The sequence below is a fragment of the Boleophthalmus pectinirostris genome, unplaced genomic scaffold, assembly GCF_026225935.1.
Source record: "Boleophthalmus pectinirostris isolate CB_2022bp ecotype Guang Dong unplaced genomic scaffold, ASM2622593v1 HiC_scaffold_20, whole genome shotgun sequence".
Classification (NCBI taxonomy): Eukaryota; Metazoa; Chordata; class Actinopteri; order Gobiiformes; family Gobiidae; genus Boleophthalmus; species Boleophthalmus pectinirostris.
In genome coordinates this window covers 19,353,453-19,368,558 of record NW_026571153.1, presented here as the reverse complement: position 1 = coordinate 19,368,558, position 15,106 = coordinate 19,353,453, and the positions used below count along the sequence as shown (strand labels likewise).

The window sequence follows — 15,106 nt, the reverse complement described above, 5'->3', positions numbered from 1 at the left end:
TCCCCTTTGGATTTTCTTACGTACCGAGTTGTGTGTTCACTCATTTGTTTGTGTGTGGCTAATAAGATGCATGTTTGGTTGTATTGTTTTTCATGTAAATTGTAGACATGTAAATTGTGTTCGTTTACATGTTTTTTGATACTAGAGGGGAACATATGCTGGGGTTTGAGGACTTTTCTCAAATGAACGGACCAGAAGCTTTCAGCACAAGTCTGCAAAATGAAAAGGATTCAAATCATGGCTCGACATTTCATTGTTTTTTATGGTTAGCTCAGTTTCTGAATCAAATCAATATTTTGTTTCAAAGTTTACTAAATGTGTTTTTTTCCTCATCAGGGCTTTGGCTGATTCTATCTGCCAGACTAGCAGCCGGTAAGCACTCTTGTTTGTCAAAGTTTTTAAATTATTGCCACTTATTTTTGACCTTTCTGTCATGATCTTGGGTTATTTTGTATTATCAGCTTTTTTATTTTAACACTGAAACTATATGTAACTAAATTCTTTGCATTTTAATATATATATATTTTTTACATTGAATCAAGTAAAAATATGAATTGACGGTGTATTGATTGATTAACTGATTGATTTTTATTTCAAGTTTGTGCCAAGAGAGAAACAATAATCACATACACACATATACATTGTAAACAACAGAAAAGCACATTTCTGGAAAAGGATTGGGAAGAAGAAAACTTATGTAAACCTACTCCTATTCGTTCCGTACCAAAGAAAAGCATTTTAACCCTCTCCAGGCAGGCGTTGCAGATTTGCAACAGCTAAATTCCAATTACCTACTTACTTCACATCCATATTTTATGAGCTTTTTTTACTCAGGAGCCTTTTCTCCCATCCATGCTGATAAACGTGGACGATGCAGACTGTGCAAGAATGACTACACACAAACGACCTGCCAGAAGTGCAAAATACTTTTTTTGTTCACAAAGGATAAAAAAGTCAGGATTGTATATTACTACCCCATATTATAATTTTCCCCAAATATCAGATTTTTCCTGATACTAAAAATTTATTTGAGCCTGAGAGGGTTAAAATTCAGTTTTGTTGAAATGCAGGGTTTTAAAATTGAGACTGTTAAAATACTGTTGTTTTTAATTCACTGCAACTATATTCAAGCAAAAATGTGAAAAATTCAGCTTTCATGATTCAAAAATAATATAATAATGCCAAAAAATGAACTACATAGATTCAGTGTAAAACAAAGGCTTTCAATATAAAAAACATTGTAATTTTAGATGCTTTCATAATCACTAACATTTGAGAGAAGACTGAAATATGAACTTCTAATCTAATACAAGAACCCCATGCATTTCAGAACATGTTTGTAGAGCTTACTTTTAGATAGATGATCGGATATTTTGATGTTTAAACATGACCTTCAGTAATTGCAGTGTTTACCATTTCCCAATCTCGCCAATCCAACATTAATATAATAAGAATGCACAGAAACATGCAAACTATTCTTCAGAGGCTACGATTACGTTCGTGTTTTTATTTTGAACATGTTTGTAATTCTTTTTTTAAGGTATTCAAATGCAAAATGTTGCTCTAAGTGGGACAGCTTATCAGTCATCTACAAATAAGAGCGCTGAAAAAGCAATCGACGGAAATAAAAATACTGAATTTTCCTCCAATACTTGCTCTCTCACTAATGAGGAGGCTGACCCGTGGTGGAAGGTGGACCTGGGGAAAACCTTCAGAATCCACTCTGTCATAATCACCAGCAGCAACATGATCAAGTACAATCTGAATGGTACTGAAGTCTGGATCGACAAATCGGATCCCAAGGAGGACAGCACAAGGTAAAACTACACTTGACATCGGTATGGACTGCATTAACCTGTACATTTATGACAAATTTACTTTTATATTTCTCCAGCTGGCTTAAAGGAAAGAGAGCAGTTTAAGAGTTAGTTGGATTGTATGTGTATTGTGCTTTACAAGCTTGACAAGTCTCTCACGTACTGCACTGTTCATGATCACAGTGGCCCTTGCATAAACTGAAGCAGATCTGAGCACTGTACAGCTCCTGAGTCACATGCGGACCTTTGGTTAACTCTGTCCGGTCCATATAAGATAATTTGGAATTACAAAATAAACATATTTTATAATTTTACCTAATGCATGGACTAAAGCTGCAATGCTTCAGCCCATAATTTATTTATTTATTTTTATTCAGCAGCGTTGTCATGTGGATGTAGCCTAAGTGAGGGGAGGATGGAGTGTGAGATTGACAGACAGATCGGTGCAGCGTCAGCAGTAATGTGGTCTCTGTATCTGACCATTGTGGTGAAGAGGGAGCTGAGCCGAAAGGCAAAGCTCTTGATTTACCGGTCAGTCTACGTTCCTACCCTCACCTATGGTCATGAGCTCTGGGTAATGACTGAAAGGACGAGATCATGGATTCAAGTGCTCAAAATGAGTTTCCTCCGCAGGGTGGCTGGGTGCTTCCTTAGAGATAGGGTGAGGAGCTCGGTTACACGGGAGGAGCTCAGGTGCTCTTCCACGTCGAGAGGAGCCAGCTCAGGCGGCTCGGGCATCTGTTCCGGATGCCTCCCGGGCACCTTGGGAGGTGCTCCAAGCATGTCCCACTGGGAGGAGGTGCCAGGGAAGACACACTGGAGGGACTATGTCTCTCGGCTCACACCTTGGGGTCACCCCAGAGGAGCTGGAGGACGTGTCTGGGGAGTAGGAAGTCTGGGAGTCCCTGCTTAGACTGCTGCCCCTGCAATCCGGCCCCGGAAAGCGGGGAAAAATAAATATCTATATAATTGGAATTTTACTTGATAGTGTAAAGGGCCACTTAGTTACTGTTACTGCTGCTGTACTATCTGTTTTCTTTATTAAACCCTTTTAGAACAATACTATGGTTTCCAAAGAACAATGTGTGAAATAATGATTTTCCTATGTTACAGTTCCAGAGTAAATAGTGTTTGATTTTAAACTAGGTGTGGAACCATCTCTTCGTTTCCAGAGTCTCAGTCATGGTACTTGCCCTGTGACAATGTGAGGGGGCAGTTTGTGAGGCTGAAACTCAATGGAGTCAGAAATCTCAGCCTCTGTGAAGTCAAAGTTTACACTACAGACTACGGTAATGATCTCTGACTCACACAGTATATCTGTTTAGGTGTTCAAATTTTAGATTTCCCTCAAATATTAAATGGATGTGATTACAATGTGTTCTGAACTGAATATTAATTTGAAGACATGAACCACACCTACGTACACAGAAAATATGGTAAATAAAAAAGTTCAGACTTACCCTCTTAGGTGATCTAGCCTCCATTTACTTACTTACTTACTTACATAACTATAACTGAAGTGATAGGTAAAATCGGCCTGTCACTCACCCACAGGCTTTGTGTGTGACGTGGTAGTCACGTGATTTAATGTTTTGGAGTCCATACTGGAGGTCAAGATTGGGGTTGATCCGGATGGTGTTATTCAGTTACAATATAATCATGATGACTTTAAACAGCTCAAACGTCATAAAACTGTATGAAATCACCAGCTCGTTAGATTAGCCATCATTAAAAAAGTATAAATCTAAATTCGTCCTCCTGGGTTGTGGAATAGATCCTGATCTAATTCCGATGGACCGCTTTGTTAGTTTAATCAACGCTCGCTCTGTGCCTAACCTCCAGTATATGTTTTTAGGAAAAAAGTGAACATTTTGCTTTGTGTTTCACTGGCGATGGGGTGTACGTGAATAATGATGGGACGTAATCTAGTGAAAGTGGGTTATCATTCTTCATACCTAAGAGAAAAAAAAACAACTTTTGGTATATATCATTTCATTTACTGTAAATCCCTTCTTCCTTTGTGTAGAGATAGTCCCTCACCAGAAATGAAATGTTAACTGCACAGACGACTGTACTCAGTGGGCTCCATCCCTCTCTTTTATGTCCTCTATCCACCTCTGTCTGCGATCTTTATCAGCCGGGATCCAATAGAAAGATATTTTGGCCTCCTTCTTTAGCAGATTGACTCCGGCCAAAACATCCAATAGCAACACAGGTCAAAACCATTGTTATTCAATTCAAATGTTATTGCACACAAATACTACACGTTTGCCCAGATGGATAGTTTGACCTCCAATATGGCGGCATAAACAGCAGGTCACGTGGTTTTGTGACGTAGACACAAAACCTTAATGCAGAGGCTGAATAATATTCGAAGTGGGCAGGGTAAATACAATTTGTGTTAAACTACAAAGTACAAAGTTATAATATCACAGTCTCTCCAAATGTAGATCACAATTTGAGATTAGAGTTGTAGTTGATCTATCTGACCCAAAGTATGATTACAAAAATACAGTTACACCATTTATGCAGAAAAAACTACAAGGAAAAAATGTATGTATGTGAAGGCTCCTGAGTTTAATCTGCTTTTTTACATTCAAATACCAAATAATACCAAATCCTTTCTGTTGTTGTCACATATATAAATCCTTATAATCTACACGAAATGGTTAATGCCAATTTCATTCAAGACGCCACACCACTGACCAATTAATCATCTAAATGACGACTAATCTTTGAGCTATTTGAGTTTGATTTTATATGTTATATTTTCTATCCAGACTATCCCCTGCCTAACGTGGCAGTGAAAGGGCAGGCAGTGCAGTCTTCCACGCTGTATCCTGCCGGAGCCCACAGAGCCATAGACGGGAGGAGGGACACATACTACACAGAGAGCAGCTGCAGCCACACTGAAGAGGAGACTGCCCCCTGGTGGAGAGTGGACCTGGGCCAAACCTTTGTTGTCTCAGAAGTTAAAGTCACCAACAGAGGAGACTGCTGCCCTGAAAGACTGGACGGAGCACAGATACGCATCGGAGACTCACTGCACAACAACGGCAATGATAATCCCAGGTATTATTATTTAAAGCCTTATTATGGAACGTTTCTTACTCTTACTTAAAGGGCCCATACTATGCTATTTCCGGATTCATCTTATTAAATTTCCTCATCAAAAACATACCCAGAGTTGTGTTTTATTTCATTCACACTTAATTAACACACAAACCCTTCATATTTAGTGAGATCTTCTCTCAAACAGAAATAAAAAATCACTACACTAATACAGGAAGTGCTCACTGTGTTTTTAAACTCCATGCACCTTCAATAGAATCATTTAGATCAGACATGTCAAACTCAGGACCGGGGTCCAAATTTGGCCCATTATATAATTATATTTGGCCCATGAGATCATATCAAACATGTATTAGAGCTGCCAGCTCTAATACATGTTTGTGTTATTATTTTATATTTTGCTTGTTCTGGATTCAATGTTTTTGCTTGTTCTGGATTCAATGTTTAAGCAAAACTATTATTAAACATTTATTTTAATAAGAAAAGTTTTAACATTACATATCTCAAAAGAAGAGAAAACACGCAGATGTTGTTGACATTTTTCAGTAAATATTTAGTTTGGCCCACGACTTAGTTCCAGTTTTTAATTCCGTTCCAATTTGAGTTTGACACCCCTGAATTCCAGTCTTGGATTTTATTGCATGGCAAAAGAAAGTACTTTTTTTTTTTTTTTTTTGCATTATCACAAAACTACCAACTATGCGCTGACAAAATGCTATTTATGCAGTGGATGGATTAATCATAACAAAACCTACAGTACACACATTTTAAAGGTCACAGAAAAAAAAAATGCAGTGCCTTAAACAATGCAGCCACATCACCATGGAAACAAGCGGGTCACGTAAATATGTAAAAAAAAACTTGCATATCTTTTACAGGTGTGCCAGCATCACTCACATACCTTTGGGAAACACCTTTTCATTTACCTGTGAGTCTGGCAAAATGGAGGGACGATATGTGAATCTGGTGCTTCCCGGACACAAGAAGATTCTGACCCTGTGCGAGGTGGAGGTGTACGCCAAGCCAGCAGGTGAAACAAGGAAATATGTTAGAAAACACAGTAATTGGAGTTAAATTGAAAAACACATGCCCTGTACATCGATTAATCAGAGGCAGCGCTACCATTAGGCAAAAGTAGGTGGCGGCTTAGAGCCCCCGAAACTGGAGGGCCCCCCCAAAAATTGCCTCAGAGCAATTTGATTTGCTCTCAGTATGAAATTAAATGAGAGTAGTTTTACTATTAAACAAAAAAACACCATAAAAACAGTATCTGATTGTCAAATCTATTTTAAATCTCAAAGCTTTCCCCCTTTCACATAAGAATGGATGAGTCTGCTTAACCCTGATCTGAACAGAATCATAACATAATCATATGTAATGGATGTAAGCAAAAATGTAATTGTACTAGATAAAAAACAAAACTACTTTCAGCTCTGGTTATGTAGTAGGTGAACGAACTAATAAAACAAGCTTCCAATCCAGTTTAATCCAAATAGAGATGTGTGTGTCTTGAAAACAATGGGGAAAAACAGACAATAAATATAAAAAAACAAACAAACAAACAACAAAACAGTGCATTATAGTGAGGGCCCCAAACACAAATTTACCTAGGGCCCCCAAATTGTTAACTCCACCACTGTGATTAATACACCAAAATTGTGAACAAAGTGGTGCTAAGAAAAAAATCTTTAGGTTATTGCACAAAAACTACTATAAACAGAGAAGTACTAAACAGCATCTTTGTGAATGAAAAGGCAGATTAAACTGTCTAGTCACTCTGATAACATTAGAATTTACTCCAGAACAACACCAGAAAACACCCAGTGATGTCATGTGGTAATACAGAAAGTGTTCCATTGTATTTTTAAGCTTCAGATACCTTCACTAGAATCATTTGAATGATTTCAGACCTGCATTTGACCATCTCTACTGAAGTAAAAGGTAAAAGGTAACTGTTAATATGAAAACTACCACCAGTATGAGCATTTTGAACTTTGGAAATGTAGAGACACTAATAATAAAGGATTACTCAAACATGTGTGAATGAAATAAAATACAACTCCTAATATGTTTTTGGTGAGGTAACAACATTATAACATGACAATATCATGAAGCTCACAAGAGTAAATTTTGTGTAATATACTCTAATAGCTTTAAGATACTGTTTTTATAGTGGCGCCTCGAAGAAACATTGCCAAACGGAAAGAGGCGCAGCAGTCAAGCCAGTGGGAAGCTGATGGGACTCCAGCGGGCGCCTATAAAGCAGTGAATAACTGCAATAGGCAAACATTCGGCGAGTACTGCTGCATTTGCACTGAGGAGGAGTGGGGTCCGTGGTGGAGAGTGGACCTGGGAGCCATGTACAGAGTCAGTGCCATCGCCATCTACAATCGAAAGGACTGCTGCTCTGAATACATCACTGGAGCAAAGATCAGAATCGGAAAAAGTCTAAGACATGAAGACAACCCAGTGTAATGTAACATGTTTTATTTTCTCCCATAAATTCTGCTCTAGGCCTGTCATGATATAACACATTTAAAGTATGATATATTGCTGAAGTAAATATAGATGATAAATGAGAATACTGAAACTAATTTATGCCACTGACAAAAATCCAAGAGCAGATTTAAACCACACACAAACATTTTAAATCTACATCCATCCATCCATTCATCCATCCATTTTCTTCCACTTATCCGGGACTGGGTCATGGGGGCAGGGACTCCCAGATTCCTCACCCCAGACACTTCCCCAAGGCATTCCTAGACCAGCTGAGAGACATAGTCCCTCCAGTGTGTCCTGACAGTCTGAACGACACAGATCCGATTTTTTTCAAATGCGACCCAGGACACTTGGGTATGTGGTCCTGAAACCGATACATATCCGATCTTTTGACATGCGACTTCAGTCTGAACGGCCAAAGCGCATTCATCCGACCTACACATTATCAACAAGCCACAAAAGTCACTATTCTGCGCTGAAGTAGGTGAAAATTGTTAATGAACTCCGTGTCACTGAAGCGAAGCACATCGCCTCTCACCACTCTTGGCTACGTCTCCACATCCACACGTTCCTTTCAACGGACGTCGCTGCTGCTGCCCCACAAAACGCCACGGCCAAAAACCTCGTCCTTCTCCTTCTCAATCTCCTCCTTAAAACAAGTAAGTTGTTCATGTTCTGGCTCCAGTATGAGAGGAACTTTAAAATCTCCAGGTGCTCAATGCTGGCGTCCATGTTTGGACAACTTCCGTAAACACAGAGCACCCTCGCTGTGGTTGACGTCCTGTTCTCCAGTGCACATGCGGGACACTTTTGGGCCATTTACTGTTCACACTGGAGATCACATACAAGTCACATTTAATTGCAGATGTGAACGACCTCGCAAAAACATCGGATTTCACAAAAAAATCCAAATTGAGCGTTAAGCCCTGCAGTCTGAACGTAGCCATAGTTTACATCTGTAATGAGTCATAGAAGTTATTCTTATCATAGCATCAAAAAAGAAAAAACAATAACAATAAATTGATATAGAAATAATCGTGACAGGTCTATTCTGATCTACTTTAGAAAATAATATTTATTTATTGTTTTTTCCCATCAGATGTGCCACGATCCATTCTGCAGACCTTCAGCAGGCCTTTTATTGTTTTGAGATGGAGGGCCAATATGTGTCTCTCAACATTCCCAAAAAAACAAATTTAACCATTTGTGGAGTGGAGGTGTTTGGTTCTCAAGTGGGTATGTCTTTCCAACACAAGGAGATTAGCACATTAAAGTGGACATATTATGTTATTTGTTTGGTATTTAGTATTACACACATAAATAATAACACTCATTTTACATTTTGCTCATTGTAATGCACAATACTGAGTAAAAGCAGCTTTATAACAGAAATACAGCCACTGACTTTGAGCAGAACTGAGAAGCCCCACCTATTTGTAGTGAAATTTCACCACAGCAGTTTATTTACATGTTTTCAATACTTAAAAAAAAAAAAAAAAAAAAGGCTACAGAGATTTTTAACCCAACATGTATAAACCTGAGTTTTATTTTGTATTGCAAGTAAATAAGGAGCAGTGGTTTGAGACAGAGGGTAGATGCAAACAGAAATCTTTGCAAGTCAAATGCAGGATAATACAGGATTACATTAATATCCGTGAATGGTCATGGAACACCATTTTTAACATCATGGTTGAAAGCTAATCAAAGTCCATTTAAATGTGTTAAAGCAACTAGGACACCATATCTACCTGTTTACGTTGTATAAAAACATGTATTATATTTTGTCTCTTTATAGAACCAGAACAAGCTCCAGACCCTCCACCACTCCCTAGTCATCATTTCCCCAACGTGACTGCACAGATTGGGGGCCGGACGGTGTGGCTGGTAGGGGGCCGCTTGTGCTGGTCGGATGCTCTGCTCTACTGTAGACACCATTACTGGGACCTCCTCAGCATCCACAGCCAGGATGAGCAGACGGAGGTGGAGCGGCTCATCAGAAACACCTCTCTCTATCCTCTCTCTGACCACGTGTGGCTAGGACTGCGCAGGTACTTTAGCGAGTGGCATTTTTATTTATTATTATTAATTTTTTTTATTTTATTTCTGAAAATGCAAAAAAAATATTACCAAAAATGTGCACTGATTCAAAAGGCACTGTGCTCAGTTACCATACTAATGTGTAAAACAGAACTAGTTCATTTTAAACAGTTTGCAGTGATCCAAAGTTATTTCACATATTTATTTTCTGAAATATTCCACTCACGTTTTAGTCAAATGTTTCTTTTTAAATTTGCATCTCCATCTTTTCCAACTAGCATGTTAACAGCGTTTTGCAAAGCGGACAATTTAAATAACAAAGTACTGAATTACAAGAAAGGTCTTATGTATCTTTGTGACAGAGAAGTGATGGGCATGAAGTGGTTCTGGATGTCAGGAGAAGCGGTGACGTTTGACAGTTGGAAGGAGTTCCCTCCTCTGTTCCCAAACCCGTGTGGTGGCATGGACAGGGAGCCCAGCCTCTGGAGCCCACTGCCCTGTGGAGAACATAACAACTTCCTCTGCCAGTCAGGTGAGCTAAACTATTACTGTTTTTTTCTTGTTTTTCAGTCTGGTGCACTTTGTAACTTTTCTGGTGGAGAGTACAGCACATAGTTTTTTCCACAATGTGACACGACCCCCTCACAGTGAGAAGGAATGTTTACTGTGTCAAAATTGCAAAAAACAGAACTAGTTCATGTTAAACAGTTCATAGTGGTTCAAACCTATTCCTCACTTAGCTTTTGCTTTCCACACATCCTAATTATTCACTATGGTGAGTGTATAAGTGCTTTTCACAACTCAGAGTGCAGAGTGGAGTTTTGCCATCACGGCAGATAACACGCAGACACCACGCAGTAGACTAGCAGAAGATACTGATACTGATACTGCTAAAACATGTCAGGTAATTAAGCAATTGAGCTTTTTACAACATTTGTCTTATTAGAAGAAAACACAGAGTTTCTATATAAAAAGAAGACAAAATACATTTTATAATTATAATACACAGTAGACTTAGCCAGACTGGTGCCACCTAGTGCCTCCGCTCAATTTCATTTCTCTCCAGACGGTTTGCAAGAACCCGGAAGTGTGAGTTTAGGCACCAGCCAGTCAGCGAAGAGCCATACATTTTGTGTTGGCAATGACTCCCGAGATCGAGGATATAAAGTCGGAACAAAGGGAATGTTTGGTGAATTTTATCAAGGAGAGAGATGTTATTGCCCTTCTTCCTACGGGATTTGGGAAAAGCTTAATATACCAGTTAGCCCCGTTCACGACGCATTACATATGTCACGACCAAATAACAGTGATTGGTTAAATAAAAAAGTACCTGCCTACTGTTGAGCGAATGATTCCTAATGCTGTGAAGTCAGACAGTTTATGAATCAGGCTACAGTAGACTAGTTTTGACCTCAAAAGCCTCATGGGGCAAGACAAATTTTGCTCAAATACATGGGGGGAAAAATAAATCACAGGGTCTTGACTTTAAGTATTACAATGGAATAAAACATTGTAATTGAACACATGGAAGATGAGCAAAGTTTAATGCGACACACCATATCATTCCAGGTAAAGCAATAACATTTTCATGGAGATAAGCAGACACCATCAACAGAAAATGTTACAGTGTGCACCTTTGAATGAATGCACTTTCAAGAAGACTGTTCATCTTCTTGTGATGATACTTTGTAGGTTATCATTAGAACTTGACGCATTTTATAGCAAACCAATGTAATAAGTCATCCTTTTGTATAGTAGTAGTAGTGCTGAGTATTATTTTGGGTGTATCTAAGAATATTTCTAAATATAGTGCAGTTATAACTATGTAGTAAGCATAGTAAGACAAACTAATAAACCTGTTTTCTTGTTTTAGCTCCAGCACAGACCACTACAAAAGTGTATTACTCCAGCAACAAGGACCCAGTACCATAAGCACTTTTCAATGTTTTGTGCTTGTATTTGTTATTATTGTGAACCTGTACTTGTGTGTGTCAGATGAAATATTTAGACTTTGTGTACAAGACAGAATAAACCTACTGAGTTTTAATGAAGGTCACATTTTCTTGTTATGATAATTTATAATATTAATGCATAATTATATTATTATAAGTTCACATGAACACATTCTACTGTAACATTGTGGAAATTCCATGTTAAAGTGCTATGACAGATTTTCATGATTCTCTACAGGTTTCATCCAACCAAATGAAGTTAAAATTAAATAGACGTGATAGTTTTACACCAGTCAATAATCATTCTGTGAAGAAAAGTTGAAGAATATGTTGAAAATTACAGGAAATGGAGAGTTTTAAAACACTGATGTCATCAAACGAAGGCGAGGTTCGGCACAACTTACACTTAAGAAACACACTTTTTTCTGATACTTGACACGTGATTTCAACCAAATAAAGGTGCCTTCTTATATTTTTATTTGTCGGATAATAGTTTCTGTGAACATTAAGGGGGTTCTGCTCGGTAACAGTCCTGGAATTCCCGGGTGTGATGATTTATAACCAGGAAGTAAAATTGTAAATCTAAAAAAATGTCTTATTGGGAAAACGAGAGTAAATGTTCTTGCAAAAATCTTAAGTGTAATGATCTTAACTGTGGGTTAGTAAAATTAATAGTTGAACCTGTCTTAGGCTAAATTTTTTTGACCGTTCAGGGTGTGACACAAAAGGAAATATTGACTCCCAGTTAATCATGCTTACTAAAGCACGTCTAATATAAACTGAAAGCTGAACATGACTGACACACCCAGACGCATGATCAGGCCTTTCTCAGGTGATTCCAGCTCATCCTCAAGTTTCTATGACCTCTTCCTCAGATATAAAGTAAATATTGATTTTACTGAAAGTGTCTATGACAGTTAGACTTCCCATTTGACTAAACCCCAATTAACCTTATATTCCTTATAATCAAGATTTTTGTAAAAACATTCACACTTGTTTCCCCAATTTGGCCATTTTTTAGGTTTAAAATTAAGTATGACATCACACTAGGGATTTCCATAACTGTTCCCCAGAATAACACCCAGAAGTTGTTATCTGATAACTAAAATAATAAGAAAACACCGTTACCTCGTTGAAACTACATTTAAAGTATCAAACAGACAGGATTAAGAACACATTTCTCCAATTTCTGTCCATCCTCCAGTTGTTATTAATATGAATTAGGGTGTCACATAATTTTATTTTATTTATTTTTTGATGGTAAATGATTGGAAGAGGACAGAGTGAATAACATGTATGTGACAGGTGTACCAAGGTCTGAAAAATACAAGAAAAAAAAAACCTTAAGTTTGTGGTTTGGCTATTATGTTATGTTATCACAGAATGTTTCACCCAGCAATTTTGTGTTTCATTTTTAGAAATATTTTGTGCATGCCAATTTTTGTTTCATGTGCATAAGTATGAGAGCGATATAAACCACGTCAGCAAATCAGGAATCGTGCTGTTTTCTGATGTTATAATGTTGTATCCTCATCAAAAACATAACTGGAGTTTTATTTAATTTCATTCACACAAGTTTAACACACAAACCCTGCATATGTAGTTTGAACTCGTCTTTCAAACGGAAAACACTATTTCACCTTGCAATGTCATGTAGTAATACAGGAAGTGCTCCACTGTGTTTTTAAACTCCATACACCTTCATTACAATAATTTGGAAAATATCAGAGCTGTAATTGCCAATCTCTACTGAACTAAAGGTAAAAAGTAGCTGTTAAGTTGAAAACAACTGCTTCATGACATCATAAGGCGGAACAGAGCTTTTAGAGCTTTGGAGATGAAGACAAATAAAGAAGGATCACTCAGACGTGTGGATGAAACAAAGCATAACACCGGGTATGTTTCTGAGGAGGTAACAGCATTATAACATGACTTAAAACTTACAGGAGTCAACTGTGTGTAATATGACCTTTAAACTATGGGTATTTAAAATATGATGATAGACGCATGAACGCAGTGCAGATGAAATAAAATCTGAGTGAAGTGATCTCACAGTAAACATGCTGCAGGGGCTAGATATTAATATGATCTGTGGATATCCTGGTCCACCTGGAGTTTGTTACAAGTTTGTTTTAACTGGAGTGTTTACAGTAAAGTTTAGTCAATTTAAGTTTTAACACACACATTTGAGAGAGACATTTGAGACAATTGAGACTCTTTGTAAGCAACACCTCAAAGTTTTGATAAAAAAAAAAAAAAAAAAAAATCACTAACTTATCATTACTATAACATACTGAACAGACACAACCTATGAAACTTTGACAATATGATTTTTCATTTCTGCTCCATGGATTTCTCCACAAGGCTACTCCCCCTCCTTCTTCCAGTTAAGATCAGAGCAGATGACTAGAACATCTCACTCATCTGTAAATTCTGATCTGACCGTTCCCTTTAAACGTTCTGTGATGGGACAGTCGGCTTTCTCATACACAGTAGAACAAACTGGAACACGCTTCCATCTGATCTTAAAACTAGTGCTGTCATGCGATTAAAAAAAATTGAGAGATTAATTAATTATGATCTGTAATTAATTAATCTAATTAAGCTCTTTTTAATCTGACCTAAAAATGTCTGAGAAAAGCCTTCAATTTGAGGTATTTTCATTTAAATTCATTATTACATTATTGTGGCAGATCAAAAGACTGATATAGAACAAAAAAAAGTGACTTTATAAAGTCATTTATTGTTTAACAAATCTCTTCAAATTGGCTGTTGAGCCCAAGTCTCCAAAACTGTTTGCTGTAAAGTAGCAAAGATGAGGAAATCTGAACATAATAACTTTTGTCTACTTAAAGACAATAAAAAGTCCAGTCTTTCCTTAACCATATTAAAAATATTATTGATAGAGAAATGTTTTATATATGAGATCACTGGTTTTAGTCCTGGTTTTATTAGTCCTATTATCCTGGAATGGGTTAATCCTGGTTTTAGTCTGTTTTAGTTCTGTTTTATTCTGGTTTAGTCCTGGTTTAGTCCTGGTTTAGACCTGGTTTTAGTTCTGGTTTTAGTCCTGGTTTAGTCCTGGTTTAGTCCTGGTTTAGACCTGGTTTAGTTCTGGTTTTAGTTCTGGTTTAGTCCTGGTTTAGTCCTGTTTAGACCTGGTTTTAGTTCTGGTTTTAGTCCTGGTTTAGTCTGGTTTTAGTCCTGGTTTACTGGTTTACCTGGTTCCTGGACCTGGTTTTAGTTCTGGTTTTAGTTCTGGTTTTAGTTTTGGTTTAGTCCTGGTTTTAGTCCTGGTTTAGTCCTGGACTGGGTTAGTCCCGGTTTTAGTCTTGGTGTTAGTTCTGGATTAGAGGCGCACAGGAGGAAGCGCAGTTTACGCAGCGTACGCAGTAACTACGGAAGGAAACGTGATCCGCGCGTTCTCAGGTTAATGACGATGATGAAGGTGTGTTTGTGTGTGTTTGTGTGTGTTTGTGTGTGTTTGTGTGCGTGTCCCCTCATGTGGCAGGTCACTATAGGACAGTAGTGCAGACATCATGAGCCTATGCAGGTTGTTTTCACCAGTGACATTTAAGTTGTAGGCGATTTTATATTTGTTATTTTCTTTTATATTTCATGTCGGGAGAAGAATTTCCAAGACACGAATGTGTTTTTACCTGTGCACTGCTGCCTCTGTTCTACTGGCTCTTCCACCTCGTCCATCGTGCGACTGACGCCGCCAAC

General features: G+C 37.9%; 1 protein-coding gene across 1 annotated transcript; it reads left to right on the top strand.

The window, feature by feature from the left end:
• The first annotated feature begins 1,548 nt into the window (after positions 1 to 1,548).
• On the top strand, positions 1,549 to 11,360 carry LOC129409688 (uncharacterized). Its single transcript, XM_055156182.1, has 9 exons — positions 1,549 to 1,817; positions 2,964 to 3,106; positions 4,598 to 4,889; positions 5,768 to 5,919; positions 7,063 to 7,360; positions 8,491 to 8,627; positions 9,187 to 9,439; positions 9,791 to 9,960; positions 11,302 to 11,360. Exons 1-9 carry the CDS (start codon positions 1,549 to 1,551, stop codon positions 11,358 to 11,360), a joined length of 1,773 nt encoding a protein of 590 aa, XP_055012157.1.
• Positions 11,361 to 15,106: the final 3,746 nt, after the last annotated feature.